This window comes from Ixodes scapularis, unplaced genomic scaffold (assembly GCF_016920785.2).
Source record: "Ixodes scapularis isolate PalLabHiFi unplaced genomic scaffold, ASM1692078v2 ptg000943l_1__unscaffolded, whole genome shotgun sequence".
In the NCBI taxonomy this organism is placed as follows: Eukaryota; Metazoa; Arthropoda; class Arachnida; order Ixodida; family Ixodidae; genus Ixodes; species Ixodes scapularis.
This window is the reverse complement of record NW_024610073.1, coordinates 523,673-543,564: the sequence shown is the minus strand read 5'-3', so window position 1 is coordinate 543,564 and position 19,892 is coordinate 523,673. Positions and strand designations below refer to the sequence as shown.

The 19,892-nt window shown below is 50.4% G+C and overlaps 1 protein-coding gene across 1 annotated transcript in view; it reads left to right on the top strand.

The window, feature by feature from the left end:
* The window catches only part of LOC8031267 (sorting nexin-17), an 82,789-nt gene that overhangs the window by 31,057 nt on the left and 31,840 nt on the right, over positions 1–19,892 (top strand). The window contains exons 6-7 of the mRNA XM_042288036.1: positions 4,004–4,088; positions 10,748–10,910. Of these exons, the coding sequence (XP_042143970.1) occupies positions 4,004–4,088; positions 10,748–10,910 (248 nt within the window). The remainder of the gene's footprint in view (positions 1–4,003; positions 4,089–10,747; positions 10,911–19,892) is intronic.

Here is a 19,892-nt window from a genome sequence, read left to right as displayed (position 1 = left end):
AACGTAAAGCAAGCCACCAACAAAGAGCTGGCATAAAATTTTGCACCGAAAGAAAAACTACAAAGCAAAAGCGACAAAAGAGGAAGCTGAACAAAGATAAACGAGGTGTTCAAAGTGCAACTACGCAACCACTGGAGACATATTCAACCTGCCAAATACTCTTTATTTCTTGTGGGTGGGTTGGGGAGAAGGGAAGGGGGTAGTCTAGTTGCGAGTGTTTTTTTCTCTGCTTCTTTGCGCACTGCCGGTGGCCAGACTGGTTTATCCTCGGCGTGTGCGAACCGCGCTGCGATGGCAGTGTTGGGGGAAGCCCCCTTACCAGGGTTAATGTTTCCAATGTCCCCGGTCATGAAGTACGATACAGATGCATAAGACACTTATACTTTTGCATGGGATTTCCAAGGGGATGATTTGGCTGTTCGAAATAGACAATATTTTGAAATACCTGGGTTCCATACAATCGGGCTCAACTGTAAGGTGTCGGGCCTGAAATCTCTGGTTCCTGCGCATGACTCTCATTAGGCAGTGTTCCAAAATTCGTTCTTTCTTCTCTCGGTTGCTGTAAATGACTTACTAATTTTTCCAAACTAAAAAGGATTGCAAAAAGATAGATCTCACCGATCCTATTGCGAAACTTTTTACTCGTAAAATGGAGTGTGCACCTTTATAACGAAATCCGCAGGACCGGTGAAAAATTTCGTAGTATACAGTCGAACCTCGATATAACAAACTTCAATGTAACGAAATCCTCGATTTAACGAAGTATTTTATTTTTCATAATTTCTTGCCCATAGACCCCATGTATTTTTAGTCCCTATATAACGAAGTCTATTTTGCTGCTATTTCAATATAACGAAGCGCCATTGCCATAGAAGGAAATAAATAAATTAACTCTAAAAAACAACTTCGCAAAAAAATTGTGGCTAAAAAAAAAAAAAAAAATTATGCGCAAACGCGAGCGCTTGATAGGTTACTTCACGGGGACAGGCCTTCCAACGTTCCTAGGCTGCCCGAGGATGCGGCGCCGGTAGCGCCGGCGAGGCATGCGGCAAAGCGGATTCCGCGAGGCTGGCCAGAAAATGCCGAGCAAAAAGTTAACACTGCATAACAGCATCACCACTGACATTCACTGATCATCATAGTCCACTGTATCGCGGGTAGCGCGGGAGCCAACTTCAGCGGGGGAGCGACGTGATGGCGCGACCGCGCGACCGCACGGGCAGTGCCATCTAGGAGAAGACCGAAAAGACAGATTATCGTCTTGCGAGCGTGATGTAAAGCAAAGGCGCAAGCACACTGTGGGCGCAAGGGGGCAAGTAAACTTAGGGAGCGGAGTCGGCGAGTATGTAGGCTCCCTAAGTAAACTGTGCGGTCAAGAGTGCTGTGTAGGTTGGAAACATTGGCACCGCCTAAACTAAACAGCTCTATTTTTCAACTGGGCGGTTCACTCACGTGCTTGCTGCCATAAGGAAACGTAAAGTTCTTTCTTTGGATGAGAAAGCAAACGTTTCGGACGCCATCCTGAAGAAACTGCCGAGATCACGAGCACTCGGGAAGTGCTCGACGCAATGGACGTACTGAGGAGGTACACGGCGTCGCATGGGCAGCAAGATGCCGTGCAAGCGCTCTGGGCGCTCGAACGCCGTCGCCGCTGACGCCGCCGACGCCGCTGCTACTGTCGGACAAGGCGCAAGCAAAACTCGCGGACTACTTTGCCTCTAAATAAATGTCATTTTCGGTGAGTTTTCATACCCGTAAAATGTTTCGGAATTTTTTTTTTCGCATGCTAAAGCCAAATTTCGATTTAGCGAAATTTCAGTGTAACGAAGTAAATTGCGAATTTTACCGACTTCGTTACATCGAGGTTCAACTGTATAGGTAAATTGATTGTAGTTGAGTGCGAAAAATCGATTACGCAAAACTGAAGTTGTACTATCGCATATGACGTATCTGCGCGACATTCGAGGTGTTTTAAGAAATAAAATGGCGCCAAATATAATAAATCAATAAAAGAAACTAGGTTTTATACATTGTCAATTGACTTCAAAGGGTGCCTAGGCCTAGTCCGCTAGCGCCTCCAAGCACTTGGGGCGAAAGCTTGCGCCGCAGAATCCAGGCACCTTCGGCTCCATTGCCACTTGTTTTTTCTAAATGAAAATTTTATTGGCGCGTGTTTGTGTACTCGCCATTGCGCAATTTATAGACACCAGACTAGCGGTAGTACCACCACTGGAAAAGTCTAAAGTTGAAACACCAGACTGCAGACTAATTTTCCGCTCTACAAACTTGCACACGACAAACCTAAGAAGACACTGAAATGAAAACAAAAAAAGTCGATCAGGAATAAACCCGACGCCGGAAGGATGCGCGCGAGCGGTGGCCATGGCGGGTTGCCGGCTGCTGGTCTTTCGGTTGTTTTCGTGCACCGAAAGCTTTCCGAAAGGAGAAGCGGCGCTACGGCAACGCCGGCTTTGTGACTCAATATGTGCACCGTAGGGTCACGAAATTGGATCAAGAATGTGGGTCAAAATTCTCCAATCACGATTATAGGTTGACCTTTAGTCAACCTATAAGAAAGGGTTGACCTATGTTCCAATAAATATGGTAAATGGGACATGTAACCAAATCTACAAACAATAATAACAAACTGACATTAACGCACAGCCGATTCGCATTTTAAAAGGGATAAGAGCTCCCGACACTTACCGTCGGCGCAGAACGACGGATGGCGCTAGCGAACCTCGCTGAATAGGGTCGAGCGACGGACGGCACTTGTCAGCCGCTTGGGAGCGACAAACTCTTGCGTGGACGTATTCGCACAACCCCGCACTCTCTCTTCATCTGTCCGGCACAAAAGGGGGGCACGTTTTTTTCTGCTCGAATTTACCGATTTTGCTCGGATTTCGGCGTTGCGGGTAGAGTCGCGTATCGTTTCCTGGACCGCATAGTATCGCTCCGAGGTGAAACAGTTTGGGACTCTGATGGAGCAAGATCGAAAATCTTGGATGTTGATGAAGACTGGTCGAACAAATGCCGGGCTTTACAAGTTCTTGTTTCATGGAATATAGCAGCGAACCCCTCGGTTACTCGACCGCAAAACACGATAATCTCTGCCAGGGCAAGGTGGGTACGAAATTATTTTCTGCTGGGTGCCACGTTAGCGTTCCTGGGAATAGGGAGGCAGGCGAGGCGCCCTGCTGTCGCACACTTTGTGGACCCGTGAGAAATCCCCCCAAAAGATGAGACAGGGAAAGGTTCCGTAATGCAGAAATGGCAACACGAGTAGCATGGAGAAGCTTGAAGCGCATAAATAGGGAGAGTTCTGTCTTAGGATTGGTCATAATGTGTCCTATTTTGCGCATCCAAGATGGAGTGTGAGCATCGCCATAGCCATCTAACCGTACATCATATTTTATTTAAATGTAAGAAACAACGCCATAACCCATTCTCGCAGCCATAAAAGTAGTGTTCAGGCGAGAGGACGTCGCACATTGTAAAGCTTGCAGGTCGGGCGGGCAATTTAAGAAACCAAACTCGTCGCACATTTTATTTCTATTCGCGAGAGTGAGCTTCTCCAGCATTCCTTTCACTCCTTCAAAGTCCACTGCCCGAACCATAATGTCCGTCAACACGTTTTCAGTGTGGCCAGTTGTAGAGCCTTTCAGTTTCAATAAAAAAAAAGGTGAGAGCCAAATTTGGGTCAAATACCGTTGCAAAAACAGTTGCTCGGACTCGTAATTGGGGTCACCATTGGGGCTGTGCGTGTCGATGCATCGAAGCAGTGCGCGACCGTCGGAGAAGACTGCGGCCGTGTTCCAAAATTTACTCTATCTCATTCCAGGGTAAGGGTTTTGTACCTTAGCGTCCCAAAACCTGCCCGCGTCCAGTGCTTTTTAGTCTGTGTTGTGACGTGACGCGACCTGCCAGAGTAACTCGGATTCATTTGGTTAAGATTTGCAACACAGCCTGCACGTGTCTGAAGCGGTTGTCTGTCCCACCGCAGTCCTGAGGCGCCTGGAGAACTTTGAGGCCCCGCACCTGTCCCTGGCGTCTGCGGGCCCCGGCCACTGCGTGGTCGTCCGGAAGAGGTAGGCCCATCCTTAAGGCTCCCTTCATTTACGCTCGACGACGTCCCTCTCGGCTGCGGGTCACTCTCTGGCTCCGCCCCGGTGAGACTCTCCTTGGCTCGTATTTCTCGCCGGGACTTTGTCGCTAACAGTGAGTCCTAGTTCACGCTTGCGCAACATCATTTGCGCAAGCGTTTCTGGTGTACGGGTGGAACGCAGCGGTCCGAGACGGGTTCCGCACCCTGGCCGAGTGAAGTTCCTAGATTGCCCCGCCCTCTGGTGGTCGCGTTGCAGCCTTAGAAAAGCACCTCCGGGAGGACCTCCGACTCGACCAAAGTGGAAAATTACATCGAGATAAGCTCGGGTTTAAAGAGAAGAAAGGCTCGACGAGCATCTTTTTCTCGTTGTTTGTACTCGCTCGCACCCGAGGTTTGATTTTGGTCCGTTTTCGCCTCTGCGATTGGGCGTTTTTATGGACAAAATGCGCCGAGAAACGGGGGGAGGAGAGGAGAGGCTCCGGTTGGAACGGTTAATGGGAAGGCCTAAAGCCTTTGTCCCCGCTGCGCTCGTCAGATGTGTTGGAATGCGAGAGCCAAGCGCCGGCATTTCGCGTTTTAATGCGTTCGGCCAATGGAGACAATCGTTGCAGCCGGAGCTTTCAACGTCCCCTCTGGTGTCCTTCTCTCCCTCTCGGAGCATACCTAGCTTGGGGGACGCTTGCATTGTTTTCATTCTGTCCTATATATTGCCAGGGTGATAAGGATATATATCGGCGGTCTCAGACTCGTTTGAGTGTGGGGGCCAGATAGCCCACGCCTGAAAGGTAGAGGTTCGCAAGATTTAAAAGAGATCTTGCCCTCCGTGCTTTTGGAAACTGACAGTTTTGCCAGTAGCACCCTTAGATTTGATTAGTTTACATTAGGGGTGTGCGAATACTCGAATATACGAATTCGAATCGAATAGAAAGTTCCCGAATAATTCGATTCGCGAATCGAATTCCTAGTATTCGGTCACTCGAATATTCGATATATTCGGCCAAAGACGCGTGGTCGCCGCGGAGCTGACAAAAAAAGCCATTTTTCCCCCCGATGTAAGCGCCGTGTTGTTAGACAAACCATGCGAAAAACAGCTCTTGGTCCTACCATTTCACAAAAATCTAACGCACAGGTTAGTAAAAAGAAAAGTAACGAACGCCACGAACTTTATAGTACGCAGATTTACTATTTACTCACGATCGTGATACAACCTACCCTTGAATCACAACCGAAACATCCCGTTTGCGCCGCTTCCAGAGAGGAATTGTTGGGAGGCCGAAATCCCGCGCCATGCCTAATTCTTTTCACGAGTAAAGCCCCTCGTTTCAAATTGAAGCACCGATGTAAAACACACTTGCCGCACTCACAGAAATCGGCGACTGCACGATCACAGAAAGAAACCCACGTTAAACACGCCGATAAAACCAGCCGAGTTATCGTCGTCGTTCTTTTGGAACCTCAAGCCACAAATTCTGATTCGGAACGAAACGGAACGGGAAAATAGTGTGCCTAGATTTGAGAGGGTTTCCAACCGTTCGATAGCCGCGTTTGAATTACGAACTGCGAGAAGGTGACGAAAAAACGAAAGCGTCGATCGGGATCGGGCAGGCAGACACGGCAGGGAGAGTAGGCGTCGTTGCCCTTCTGTTTGCTCGCCTTTTTCCTCGCGACAACACAACACATGCGCACTTACGACCTATCTGCACTGGAGCCGTCTCCGTGGTTTCAGTTTTGCTTGCTCCCTCTTTTAAATCAAGGCTCTCTAAAACAGGATAGAGAGACGGAAAAATGGATGCATAGCGGCAGTTGGACGGTTTCTTGCGCCACCTAACCACGTTTTTTTTTTCTTACTTCAGATTATATTGTTTAAGCCTGTTTACTAAGATTTAACACCTATCTGTTTATTTACGTGAAATAACATCCCGGGTGCCCTTTTTCTTCCTTAAAATGAAAACCAAATATCGCAAAATGCCCTTTTTCTGAGATATGCAAACATTTATAAAAAAAAAAGTCGCGGTGTTAGGTTGGGCTTAAAAAAAGCATGCGTGGCTGTAAGATTATATTTGTGCCATAAAATTGGATCTTTAGTGCCCAACATCCAACAGCAACTGCTTTTATTAATTTTTTTTTTTTCACCAGAATTTTTTTTTACATTTTAGCTTTTGTTCTGCACAAGATGCATATTCTGCAACAGGTGCATACTCTGGACATATAATAATCTCATTCGCAGCACACTTTGAAGAATTCCTACAAATAAAATCACTATTCGATATTCGATTCAATATTCGGCTTTTTTTTCTTGATTCGATTCGGTATTCGATTCGAAGACTACTATTCGGTATTCGCACACCCCTAGTTTACATGACTACTTTAGGCCCTGACCCGATGTGATAAGGAGAATGGAGACGCCATTGCCCTGCCAGTCCGCTGGCTTTTTTTCATAGAACAAGGAAGGAAGTCCACCATTGTTCCCGTTGCTCAGTTCACCAGGGGATCAACCGAGCTCAATGTGTTGCTAGAAAAACAAACGGCTAATTTAACGGTTCTTTTTTTCTCGACTATTTTTATCGCGACACTCCGAACAAGTACTCGTCTTTTAATGGTGGTCTTTTTTTAAAGGCGAGAATCCCGAGGTCATTGCTTTGTCTTGGGTAGTTGGTCTAGCTCGTCGAGAGTTTGCGCAGCCGAGATGTATTTTTTGACAAGGTGCTCGCAGACTAGCAGGAGTCGTTGCACATTACGAGCTGGAAAGCTAAAAATAAATCGGAAAAAAAAAAAAGAAACGCAAATGCACGCAAACAAGTATAAACTATGCGAATAGGTTAAAAGAGCGGAACTAATTTTGGAGCGAAAATGGTTGGGCGAGATGAGATGGTGCGTGCCATTCTAGCGCTCGAGGTATCTGAGCCGGGACTCTTAGCCTTGTAGGCTGTGTGTTTGAGACGCCCGACATATTTATTTGACATATATATTTGACGGTGAAACGTAGACAGAACGGGAAAGATGACCGGCACGAGTACAACCCAACTGCCCGCAACGGGAGAGCGTTGCCTCTTGTCTTGTTTTCACCGAGCCGTCTGTCGTCGTCTCCAGGAGTTTACGTTTCAAACTGGTGCGCAATTCTTTCTCGGTGTTGTACGATTCAGCACGGTCAAAATGAAATCAACGGGGAATAGGAAATATACCGTAATATCCCGAGTCATCGCCCATCCCTGAGCCATCGGCCACCCCATTTTTTGGGCCAATATCGATTTCCGAAAAAACACCGAGTCATCGCCCACCCCTTCAAATACCCCAGCGCGGACTCTGCGATCCGCGAACACTCATCCTACCCGAATGACATGGCCGCGGACCTTACAGTTGGAGGACGTCCGTGGCAAAGTAAAACGAAGGAGGGAAAGACACTTCTTTTTGCTTGGCAGAAGAGCGTGTTGGTTTAAGTTGTTTAAGTTAAAGGGAAGCTACGGAGCTTCTCGGAAAAAATGAGTTACAAGTGAATTCTAGTGTATTTTTACCCCGTGAACCAGAATACCCAAACCATTTTCTGCGTAAGTATTGTTAAACGCGAGAAAAACGCGAAAGACAGTCGCTGTCCGTGACGTCATCGACGGCTCTTTTGGCTGCCCAAGGCTAGGGAGGCGGGGCTTCAGCCCTATTTTGAAATTGCTCGTATGGCTCTCCGGCACGTCGCATTGAAATACATTTTTGATATCTGTTAATCTAAAGGCCAAATGAACGCGATTCAAGCGTTTTTTCTCAAATGTAGAAGTGCCCCATCTTCCCTTTAAGTGGTTTAAGATGTGGTTGTGTTGTCCCTGTTTTAATTGTTTATTCTTTCTTCATCCATGACTTCTTTTTGTTTACGCATTTCCTCCGTGAGCGACCCCAAAGTGGTCGTGTATCCGTGCGAAAAGAAAACGATGGAGATAACAAAATAGGAGTTTGTTAACGTAACCGCGGAGTGTTAGGTCAAAGTCTGTCTCCGCCGAAGTAAGGTCACCGCAAACCCGCTCCTTCTTCCCGCCCGTCGCGACCGCGGTTGTGCAATATTTTAGGCAAAGCCAAAGCATAAATAAAGCTTTGCTGGAACGTCCTACACAGACGTTTGCAGAGCGTACGTCCCAACCGTGCATTGATAGCCCGCCGTGCACGGGCGCACGTATGTACGCACCAAACAAGAAAGTTGCGCAAGAGCTTGCGATTGACAAGGCGCCCGACTTGGCCCGACGCCAAAGTATTTGCCAACGCGACCGCCGGCTTTCCCGCTTTCCCAGCATTGCTCTTGGTCGCTTCTTTGGTCCGCTCGCTCGCTCGTTGCGCCTGGTCGGTTTTTCTATTTTCTTGTAGACTTTTCTTTTTTTTTACTAACCAGGAGAACATAATGGTGACATTCTTTCACGGAACAAACGTTCGTGCTATATGCAGATCAGCGGTGTTCCTAGCGCGTATGCAAGCAACGGACTTCGCTATAGTAAAATATTCTTTCGTGAGCATTTTTTTCTATAAAACAATGAAACTAAATCGAGTTTTGAGTTTGATGTATCTCTTGTGCATCAGCGCTAGATACGCAAAGAAAAATAGGCGTTTTTTTCCCGTTTTTTTTTTAAGTGGTTGTGCTCACCCACCGAGACATGGCCCACCCCACTTTTTTAACGAATTTCAGGCGGGTGGGGGGTGGGCGATGACTCGGGATATTACGGTATTTTATACCTCCATAATTCGTTATATGTAGCACTCGATGATCATGCGGCGTACAATATTGGCTTTCGTAAGACCTACTGTTCTATTTGTCTCCGTTTTTAGTGCAGAGAAGCTACAACACAGCCGCGCATCTCTTGACCGAAATAGCCGACGCTCGCTTTAATTATCCGAAAAGGTGCCTCTCCCTCGGATGGTTTGCGCCGCGAAAGAGCGGAATGACAAGGAGGATGACCGTCCTTGTTGGCATAGTGTCACTTGGTCACGCACTTTGGCGGCAGTTGCACCCCTGCGGCTGCCAGAGTGTCTACCGCATGTATGCTAACGCTTCGATCCCACTTTGAACGGTCCGCAAAAATAGGTTTCTCAGCGTATCGCCCTGGGATTTACTACCTGGTGTCCGAAGGTGGTGCATTCATTAATTCCGACTATGAGTGCATGAAACCTCCGCAGCCAAAAAAAGAAAAAGAAATATGCGTGAAACCTTCGCAGCATTTTTTGAGGGTTCCTGGGGTTCTGTGAGACCAAAAAGTTTGAGAATCCCTGTTCTAGATGAACGGATCTTCTCGATCAGGCACGGGCCAATATACCCTAAGGCTGCTGGGTGGCTTCCCGAGGGGCACCGCAACGCGGTCGTCCAGAGCGTCGCGTGTAGAAGCTGGGCCCCACCAGAGTGCATGGAGCGCGTCTTGGACCGGTCTGTTGCGCATCCTCCTCCCTCACGCGACGAAAGCCATCGCCAGGTGGCGGCAAGTGACGTCCCAAAAGTTGGTCGTTGCGACCCTGGCGCTCGGTCGTAGATGTTGCGGCAAACGGCACGAGCGAACGCGAGGGTCGCCAGGGCGTCCCGACACCCGGCCGCCGAAGCTTTTGCGGACCATGGAGCTGGAGAGCGACTTGGAGGAGAATGGGCGTGTGCCACGTCCGCCGCCACGACGCCACCAGGGTTATGGCTGGTGACGGAACGACGCATTTGCAACGAGGTCGAGTGTAAATCGAGAGTCCGATGCCCGAAACTCCGACCCGCGCGCTTGCCGCATCCGAAAAAAAAATGTTTTGGATGAGGGTGAACACGCCGGTCGGAATTTCGAGCGTCGGACAGTTTATAAAGACGTTGTGCCACAAAGATGCCCGCCAGTCTTACTTTATTGATTTAAAATGCCCTCGGGGGCCAGGGCGCGTTAGAGAGGGGAATGGTTACGACGACTTTATTTAAAAAAATAGCAGAGTGGAGATATAGGAGATACGATGGTTAGAAAGGCTCCTACTTTATGACGTTAGCTAATGCATTCTTGAAATGTCGATGATCTTCAATGGTTGCTGTTGATCCAGAAACGGGATTCCACTCTTCGGGTGTGCGTGGTACGAAAAACCGAAAGAAAGCGTTACATCCGGAGAATGGAACACCGACCTTACGAGCACCATCTAATCAACATGAAATGTGTCGAGGAGGAAAAATAAGTTTGTCGCCAAGGTACGGGTGGCGATGTAGCTCGTGAAAAGGACCGAGACAAAACTTTTTGTAGCGAAATGCTGAAGATTGTAGATCGAGACTGAATTTCGCGGTGCTTACGCTGGCTGCTCTATTATAATTAGAGAGTATAAAAGGAAGGGAGTTATTTTTACCCCTTTCTAGCTAGTAAATTAAGTTTTCATGGCCAGGATTCCAAACTGATGCAGCATATTCAAGTTTTGGGGCGAATTAGCGTTCTATACATTCTTAGTTTGAGAGAGGAATACACCTTTGAAAAGTTACATCTCAAATATCCCACTGTTTCTGTTAACGTCGTTAGTTTGGTATGCAGCTTGAATGTTCCGAGTGAGTTTAGTAAAAATGTGAACACTTGTAATGAAGTGTGGCATGTCAGGGTTTTAAGATAGTAAAGTGGGAGTTATTGCGGAAAGGGGGCAGAACTTTCCATTTGTAGAGCAAGTTCCCTGGTGCAGCTACTGGGACAGTGGCTGGGACCGGGCGCTGCTGGACGACCGGGTGGCCCTGAACCTGGGCTACGTGCAGGCCCTGAGCGACCTGGACCGGGGCTGGGTGCTGGCCCCCAAGGAGACCCAGAGGCAGCTGGCAGCCCTACAGGCCAAGGGCTCCAAGAGGGAGGTGGGTGGCCACGGCTCTCTCTGGGTGAACAGGGGGAGGCCCTGTTTCCAAGTCTGCCCGGGCTTTTCAGCCTCAGCGTCAAGCGAACCCAATGCATCGCTGCGCCGCCCTTTTTTGGGTTATTGCCTAACCGTAACCTCAACAAATTACTTTCTGAAAGTGATTTATCTGAGACCGGTTTTAGGGCCCGAGCATTGTGAGATGTCGCAATGAAAGCGCGGTGTCTTGGCAAGACGGGACTGGAGCCACTCGCTTCGCTGGGTAATGCGGCGCCTTACCCCCGCACCGTCGGACTTTGTTTAGTAGCTTGGTACGTGTGTACGTTCAAACGCCGATATAATCTACATATGCTAGAAAGAGGACCATTTCACGAAATAGAACGCAAGTCTCGGACAATCTCCCAATCTGTTCCGCACGTTTTTATAACCGCTACGGGGCAAAATCCCGTTCAATGAATATCCCCTTTTAACGAACAATGTGACCGTCCCCACGAGACGGAATTGACTATTGTTACAAGACATTCTTTCCCCTGATTGGAAAGAATGTTTTGTTGTCTTTGGTTTTATGCGTAGCTCGGTGCATAACCCTCGACGAATTCTTGGAAGCCCGGTTCTGGAAGGGATACCCTTAGGTAGAAGCTGCCTCTGGCAAGAAGGGGGAATTGTGCCATGGCTGAGTTGGAGCCGAGGCCTCCAGATCCTTCGGGTGTGGGCGTCCTACCGGGACGTGTCGTTGTGATCTCTAACCTCGGGTGAAGATCTCCGAGGCCCGAATGGACAGAAGGTGAACGACGAAGTGACGACCTCTTGCCCTCGTGATGCTGCCTTGGGGTTGTCGGCAAAAGCTCTCGCACGTTCGCATGTCCGCTCGGAGAGTAGTGGCATTGCCGAGCGGTTGAACCTTTCGGAAAATCGGATTTGCGAGGAGATACGCATTTCTTTTTCATCCCACTTGGCGCCACCCCACATCTTTGCTGCGTTGTTGAGCCTACATTCTGAACGCTTGGTGATGACACTAAAAAGAAAAGAAAGCCGTTTACAACTCCCTGTAATGCCGAATTAGAGCTCAGCTCTTGAGGAGGATGAGGGGAAGGTTGTGGGGACCCTCTCCCTGGCTCCTCCGCGCTCCGTGACCTTGCCGGTCCCCGCCGCCGTATTGTCGGGCGCTCCTTCGTTCCCTGTGACCTTCCCGTTTCCAGTCGCCGGCCTGTCGCGGAATGTCCGAGCTCTCCGGGAGGAACGGGGCAAGCGCCCCCCTCACCCAGCGCTGACGTCGGAGGATCGGCTCGCGGCAGGTTCCCGATTGGACGGTCGGCGGGACAAGGACTTGGGAAGGTCTTAAGAAGGGCAACGGAGACAAAGGAAGAGGGCTTGGGCTTGGGCTGCCGACTTCACAGGGGACCGGTCATGGAGGCGAGCTCGGACGGCGCTGGACGCTGGCGCAGGGAGTGCGGGCACCACGTCGAGTGGCGACTCGACAAACGGACCGGACAGCGACCCTGGACGACGATGACCCCATGACGCGGTGTGGGCGACCACCGCTGGGACTCGGAGAAGCTGCTGTGGCAGCGGACTCTCCCCCGGCCTCGCTGTTGACCGTCCCCCGATCCCGAAACCCCCCAAGGCAATGAGTGAGTGAATAAACCCTTTTGCCGAGAGCGAAGTATTCCAGTGTCATATTCATACGGGAACAGGGTCTGTGGGAATCGGAGCTAGAAGATGCCCGCATAAACTGGCGCCGCAACGTGGGGCCTGATTTTTGATCAGGCAGGCATTTCGATTCCCAACCTGTTTCCGGTTGAATTGGGGCACTGTTTCGCGCTCTTTTTGGGGGTCATCTTTGTCGCGGGAGCGCCGCACGAAGTTTCGTTGCGGGAGCGCCGCACGGAGGCCCTGACATGATCGCCTGCCTGACGAGGAGGCGCGGATCTTGACCGTTGTCTTTAGGGATTAACCCTTTTTCGCAGAATGTCCGGAATTCACTTATCCCCCGTTACGAGAAGCGCCTTGAGTGTTTGCTGTTCAGCGCACCGTTCGCTGCTGGCAGGTTGATCCTGCTACGCAAGAGCGCTGTGTGCGTCGAAATTACCGCACCCCTCGAGGCATGTAGCGTCGGGCGTCACCCCACCTACGCCTCCGGCCGTCCACGTCTGCTAGGAAAGATGCCAGCTCACGCTTTGGGGGATGTGACGCGCCTAACCGCCTTTGCTCGCGTATCGATGTAATGTTTTGGAACATTTGTTACCGATCGGACGCGTTAGAGAGGCATCGCTCCGGGTGGAGAACGCACCCATTGCGGATGGCGGTTGCATGGACTGTGTTTGGAAATTATTCCCGCATTGCATTTTGTCCGGGAGGAGACTAGCGTCTCGGTTTGATCGCATGCTAGCTCCCAGTTGGCCTTGCTTGAGCTGTCGGCGCGGTTTTGAGCGTCGTTGACAGCGTTTTAAGGTACGGATGCGCTCTTGTGGTTCCGACCAAGATCGCTTTGAACGAGTACCTTGTGGCCAAAGGCTACATTTAGGGGCTGAGCCCACTAAATCGTGCCGGGTACGCGATGTCCGGTGCGTGGGCATCGGAATCCCGAAAGCCACAGAGTTTCCGTGTTCACTTATCAGTGGCTGTGCGTGTGTAATGCTCCGTGGAGTCCAGTCTGACGCGATGGGGATGACCCGTGCGTTTCTGGTTGTAGAGTCGTGAGGTTGATTCTGTTTAATTGTGCGCACAGTTGGTTCCGGATCCTCACACCGCCATATCGATGGTTGAGCCTCGAGGCGGGAGTTACTCTTTATTTCGTTTTCTCCGGGTCCGGAGAAGCGGCGGCCAGCGCGCGCTTTGCGCTGCCGCCGGATACGGTTCTCAGCCGTGCTTTGGTTCGCGTTGGGACGCGAAGGCGTAGAGAGCGTAATTGGTCGTGCAGAGACCTGGGCTGGAGTGAAATTATAAATTTAGGGGAGAAAAGACAGCTAGGTGAGGAAAGAGCTGGGCTCGTGCAGTCAAAACCTGCACGAGGGGAGTGGCGGTCTTGCGATGATGTGACGAGTTGTTCATAGTTTTATCCTGTACAGATGCGCGGTTGGCCCGGGAAAACGTACGGTTCACGTCGGCGGGTACGTGCCCGGGAAGCCTAGAAATTATGGCAGCGGCATGGCCGTCGGCGGCCTATAACTGTTGTGCGTTGGGTCAGCCCGTCGCTGTACAAACTGCAGCCTTTGCATGAATGGGTAGCGGGTGTTGGAATGCGGCGGTAAATGCTGTAGACACTTCGACGCTGCGGAAACTGTTTATGCAGAGCAAATATAGTTTATTAGCTCGTCCATCTCCAAGACTGGCCGGTTAGATTATTTGGCATTTTGGTATCGCGCTCGTTGCGCGGAAGTTGAGAGGTGCGTGTGTGGGATACTTACATTGTTCGAACCCTGCCTGTCTGTACAGTCGCAGGAAGACTTTTCAGTCATGCGGCGTGTTGACTTGGCTGGGGGCGAGCTTTGTGCGTAGCCTACTGCGTTTGTATGTGGTCACGTTGCTCGATTCGAGAACGTCGAAAAGTCGCGAGACGCGTTGACGGCGTACCTTTATTGCTCGATCCCGGCCGGCCTTGACATCAGCTGGAAGACTTTTTAGTTATGCGGTGTCGGGGTTTGGTCGGGGGAGAACTCTAACGTGCGTCGATGCGCTTATCGCGGTTGTCGAGCCCGTGCGGCGTTCGGTGCGGACCGCCGTTACGCGCTCGTCGCTCCTGTTGGGTGGTCGCCTCCGAGCAGTGAAGCGGTAACGTCTGGTACATGCCCAAACGTTACGGACATAGCTTTGTAAATAGGCTGTCCAATGAGATCTGCTGTTCGCACGATCCAGGTACTGTTCCCTTTGTACTGGTGTAAGTGGCCGGTACCACGGAACAACGGCCTCTCAGTAAGGTGATTACCCCTTCTGATGAAGGCGTGCTGCGTAGCTTGGCTGTAGCGTGTTTGTAGCTCGGATAGCGTGAACGCCGAGTGCATGGGTGCCTGTCTTGGTTAATTGCTACTGTTGACTGCGTGTTCATTTTCCGTAGATATTTCGAGTCGCACCTCGCGAACGGGGCAGGATTTGTGGCCGTTTCTGTTTTACGGGAGGTTGTTGTTCGTTTTTGAAGCTCTATGCGTTTCTCGAGCTTGTGTTAGAGATTAACATTGTTGTCAGAAGTGTGCGGTTGTGACGCTCTGGTAGATTGTTTTCTGTTTTAAAAGATGCGGTTGAGTTTGATAGGAGCAAATGTTGTATAGTGGGCGTATGTACGATTTAAGTATGCATTGAGTGCTCATACTTTTTGGTTAAGGAATGGTTTTCCACTTAAGTACCTCATGAACGCGCAGCGTGATGTTCTTGATGATTGCCTGCCTGCTAGTATTGAAATGAAGAGTTTCGTTTTTATTTCGTGGCATGTCCAACGATCGAAAGATTTTGGTTTCGTCTCGCTGTCTGATATAGGGTGCCGGTATTCGTTTTTGCGCGATTCGCTGTCTGCTACATTAGGGACGGAAGTGAACTTTAAGTGCCGGCGTGTTGTGTGTGCCTGAGTGCCCGTCCGTGTTGTGAGCTGTGGTGCTCCGGACCAGCTCGTGGACCGTGTTCCGTCGGTCACGAGCTTCCCAGTGAATGGACGTTCACCGCTGACCTGCTTGGTTTGATGCCATCATCATCATCGAGGGTGCTCGTCGTCATCGGCGACACTCAGCTGAACGAGCTCCCTGCCCAGGGTCCTGGGGACCACGCAACCTCAAGCCCCCCAGGGTCCGAGCCTTGAGGGAGGGGAGGTGTGGGGACCCTCTCCCTGGCTCCTCCGCGCTCCGTGACCTTGCCGGTCCCCGCCGCCGTATTGTCGGGCGCTCCTTCGTTCCCTGTGACCTTCCCGTTTCCAGTCGCCAACCTGTCGCGGAATGTCCGAGCTCTCCGGGAGGAACGGGGCAAGCGCCCCCCTCACCCAGCGCTGACGTCGGAGGATCGGCTCGCGGCAGGTTCCCGATTGGACGGTCGGCGGGACAAGGACTTGGGAAGGTCTTAAGAAGGGCAACGGAGACAAAGGAAGAGGGCTTGGGCTTGGGCTGCCGACTTCACAAGGGACCGGTCATGGAGGCGAGCTCGGACGGCGCTGGACGCTGGCGCAGGGAGTGCGGGCACCACGTCGAGTGGCGACTCGACAAACGGACCGGACAGCGACCCTGGACGACGATGACCCCATGACGCGGTGTGGGCGACCACCGCTGGGACTCGGAGAAGCTGCTGTGGCAGCGGACTCTCCCCCGGCCTCGCTGTTGACCGTCCCCCGATCCCGAAACCCCCCAAGGCAATGAGTGAGTGAATAAACCCTTTTGCCGAGAGCGAAGTATTCCAGTGTCATATTCATACGGGAACAGGGTCTGTGGGAATCGGAGCTAGAAGATGCCCGCAAGGTACAGAGAGGAGGCTATGCCCCTCCTCCTCTCCTGCTTGCCTTCCATTTAGGGGAAATTTTTCCGCTAGATTTAGCAGGGGAATTTTCCTGCTAAATTTAGTGGGGAAAATTTTGCGCTAAATTTAGTGGGAATATTTACCCCTAATGCACTGCACAATTACACCGACGGTGACGCCGCTCAAGCCGGAAATGGGCGCCTAAGAGCTGCGCTCTAAAAATGAAAGATGTTTACAATTCCCTGTATTGCCGAACCAGAGTGCAGCTCTTGAGGAGGAGGATGGGAAGGTATGCCCCTCCTCTTATCCTTTTCCCCTCCCCTTGGATCTTCCTCCTCTCATTCTCCACCCTTCCCCCTCCCTTCCTCGTGACGTAACTTGTGAAGGCCGTGACCTTCACTGTGGAGGTCATGATGTTCATCGTGACCTTCATGAGTGACCTTCGTGACGTCACTCGTGGCTCTTGTGACATCACGTGTGACATCATTATGGGAAACATAACATAAGGCAACGTGTAAGGTACGCCGACGCCGCTCAAGAAGGAAATGGGCACCTAAGAGCTGTGCTCTAAAACTGAAAGATGTTTACAATTCCCTGTATTGCCGAACCAGAGTGCAGCTCTTGAGGAGGAGGATGGGAGGGTATGCCCCTCCTCTTATCCTTTTCCCCTCCCCTTGGATCTTCCTCCTCTCATTCTCTACCCCTCCCCCTCCCTCCCTCGTGACGTAACTTGTGAAGGCCGTGACCTTCACTGTGGAGGTCATGATGCTCATCATGACCTTCATGAGTGACCTTCGTGACGTCACTCGTGGCTCTTGTGACATCACGTGTGACATCATTATGGGAAACGTAACATAAGGCAACGTGTAAGGTACGCCGACGCCGCTCAAGAAGGAAATGGGCACCTAAGAGCTGCGCTCTAAAACTGAAAGATGTTTACAATTCCCTGTATTGCCGAACCAGAGTGCAGCTCTTGAGGAGGAGGATGGGAGGGTATGCCCCTCCTCTTATCCTTTTCCCCTCCTCTTGGATCTTCCTCCTCTCATTCTCTACCCTTCCCCCTCCCTCCCTCGTGACGTAACTTGTGAAGGCCGTGACCTTCACTGTGGAGGTCATGATGTTCATCGTGACCTTCATGAGTGACCTTCGTGACGTCACTCGTGGCTCTTGTGACATCACGTGTGACATCATTATGGGAAACGTAACATAAGGCAACGTGTAAGGTACGCCGACGCCGCTCAAGAAGGAAATGGGCACCTAAGAGCTGCGCTCTAAAACTGAAAGATGTTTACAATTCCCTGTATTGCCGAACCAGAGTGCAGCTCTTGAGGAGGAGGATGGGAGGGTATGCCCCTCCTCTTATCCTTTTCCCCTCCTCTTGGATCTTCCTCCTCTCATTCTCTACCCTTCCCCCTCCCTCCCTCGTGACGTAACTTGTGAAGGCCGTGACCTTCACTGTGGAGGTCATGATGTTCATCGTGACCTTCATGAGTGACCTTCGTGACGTCACTCGTGGCTCTTGTGACATCACGTGTGACATCATTATGGGAAACGTAACATAAGGCAGCGTGTAAGGTACGCCGACGCCGCTCAAGAAGGAAATGGGCACCTAAGAGCTGCGCTCTAAAACTGAAAGATGTTTACAATTCCCTGTATTGCCGAACCAGAGTGCAGCTCTTGAGGAGGAGGATGGGAGGGTATGCCCCTCCTCTTATCCTTTTCCCCTCCCCTTGGATCTTCCTCCTCTCATTCTCTACCCTTCCCCCTCCCTCCCTCGTGACGTAACTTGTGAAGGCCGTGACCTTCACTGTGGAGGTCATGATGTTCATCGTGACCTTCATGAGTGACCTTCGTGACGTCACTCGTGACTCTTGTGACATCACGTGTGACATCATTATGGGAAACGTAACATAATGCAACGTGTAAGGTACGCCGATGTTGCTCAAGAAGGAAATGGGTGCCCAAGAGCAGCGCTTTAAAAAACAAGATCCGCCCTAGGTGAATATTACCGTGATGATTTATGCGATGTATGGAGCTGTATAAAAAGTAAGCTTATAAATGCACTAGCATTTATTTTGGTAGCCCTCGCAGGAAAATCGGGAATAGTAACGCGAAACAAATACAAACCTTCGATAAATTGAAGCAAAATTCCGCCCTCCAAGGGGGAACCCACAAGCCCAAGATTGTGAGCCCAACACTTGACCACTGTGCCAAGGAGGTCATGGAAATTAGGAAAACCCTTTACGAGCAATTTCATGCAACGCACAAGGCTGAAAGTTGAGGCAGGTCCAGCAGTGGCAGCTAAGCACTCCTTGCCAACCTAAGAATGAGTTTGGAGCTGCATTGAGGCTGATGACAGCAAGAAGAGAAGCTCAAAGGGGGTCTCTGGCTGACAAAAAGCAGATTCCGTACGGGTCTTTGTAGGACGTCCCAGGAAAAGCACTAGGAAACACTGCTTTCAAGCTGGTCATAAATCATCTTTGAGCCACATTTCAACGGACAGCCTCGATGTACCCAAGTTTACAAAAAGAAAAGACTGTTGGGGATATTCGCATTCTTTCAGCCCGTCTTAATATGTCCTGCCCCAGTTTAGAGGTTAGTAGGATTGGCAGTGGTAGCGAGCTTTCGACAGGCTCATTGTATTATTACTTTCGTCCACTTTTGGACAGGTATCCTTAAGGGACTAAGGAAATTAGCTGTGTCCACAACTTCTTTTACAGAAACGCACAAAATTGTTTGGGCACGTTGAAGCAACCCAATGCGGCAAATGCGTCCAAAGGCCAAGTTGCAAAAATACGCGTAAGAAACGGCAACCCTCCGAGGAATGTAAACCTAGACACTAATTGTACAAAAGGACGCGCAAGGTCGACATCTGCAGTATCCAAGGATTGAAACAAATTACCGCGGCGCTCCTGGGACGAGCTTCGTACGAATGTGGCAAAAATGCGGTGAAGCGCACGTAGATGACATTGTGTATAACAAAGCATTCTGAGAATGTACTGGAGCTTAGTTACGAGGAAAATGTTGTGGGCTTCATCTCTTCCAAATATGGACATATCACATTTGTCGACAAGGTTGGCGGGACATATGACTTGTCTTGCCACATTGCCCCGGTAGCACAGAGGTACTCAGACGCAGTACCCGACCATGAAATGCGGACCAACTGTCTGGGTGTCCTAGCCCGGAACCCTAGGCACGAGCCTCTGCTCTCGTTGATGGTTGCCCCAGTTGCGGCACAAAACCTTTCCCTCGTGCCTAAAGCTTGCTGCGCATATATAAGTGGCAGCTTATATCCACAAATTTCTATGCTGTCCAAAACACTTAAAGGTTCCAAGTCAATTCCAAATAAGAGAGGTGATGAAGGACAACCCTGTTTTACTGAAACCTCAAGATTCATTGCTGATGAAAGAGTGCCATTCACAGTCAGTCTTTGTTGAGGAGTCTTGGTAGCAAAGACCCAATGTTTTTGTGCTCGAGGAGTTAGAAAAGAAGTGGCTTACACGGTGGAAGACTTTGACCAAGTTGGAGCGTTTCTGCCCGAGCAACGGGCATG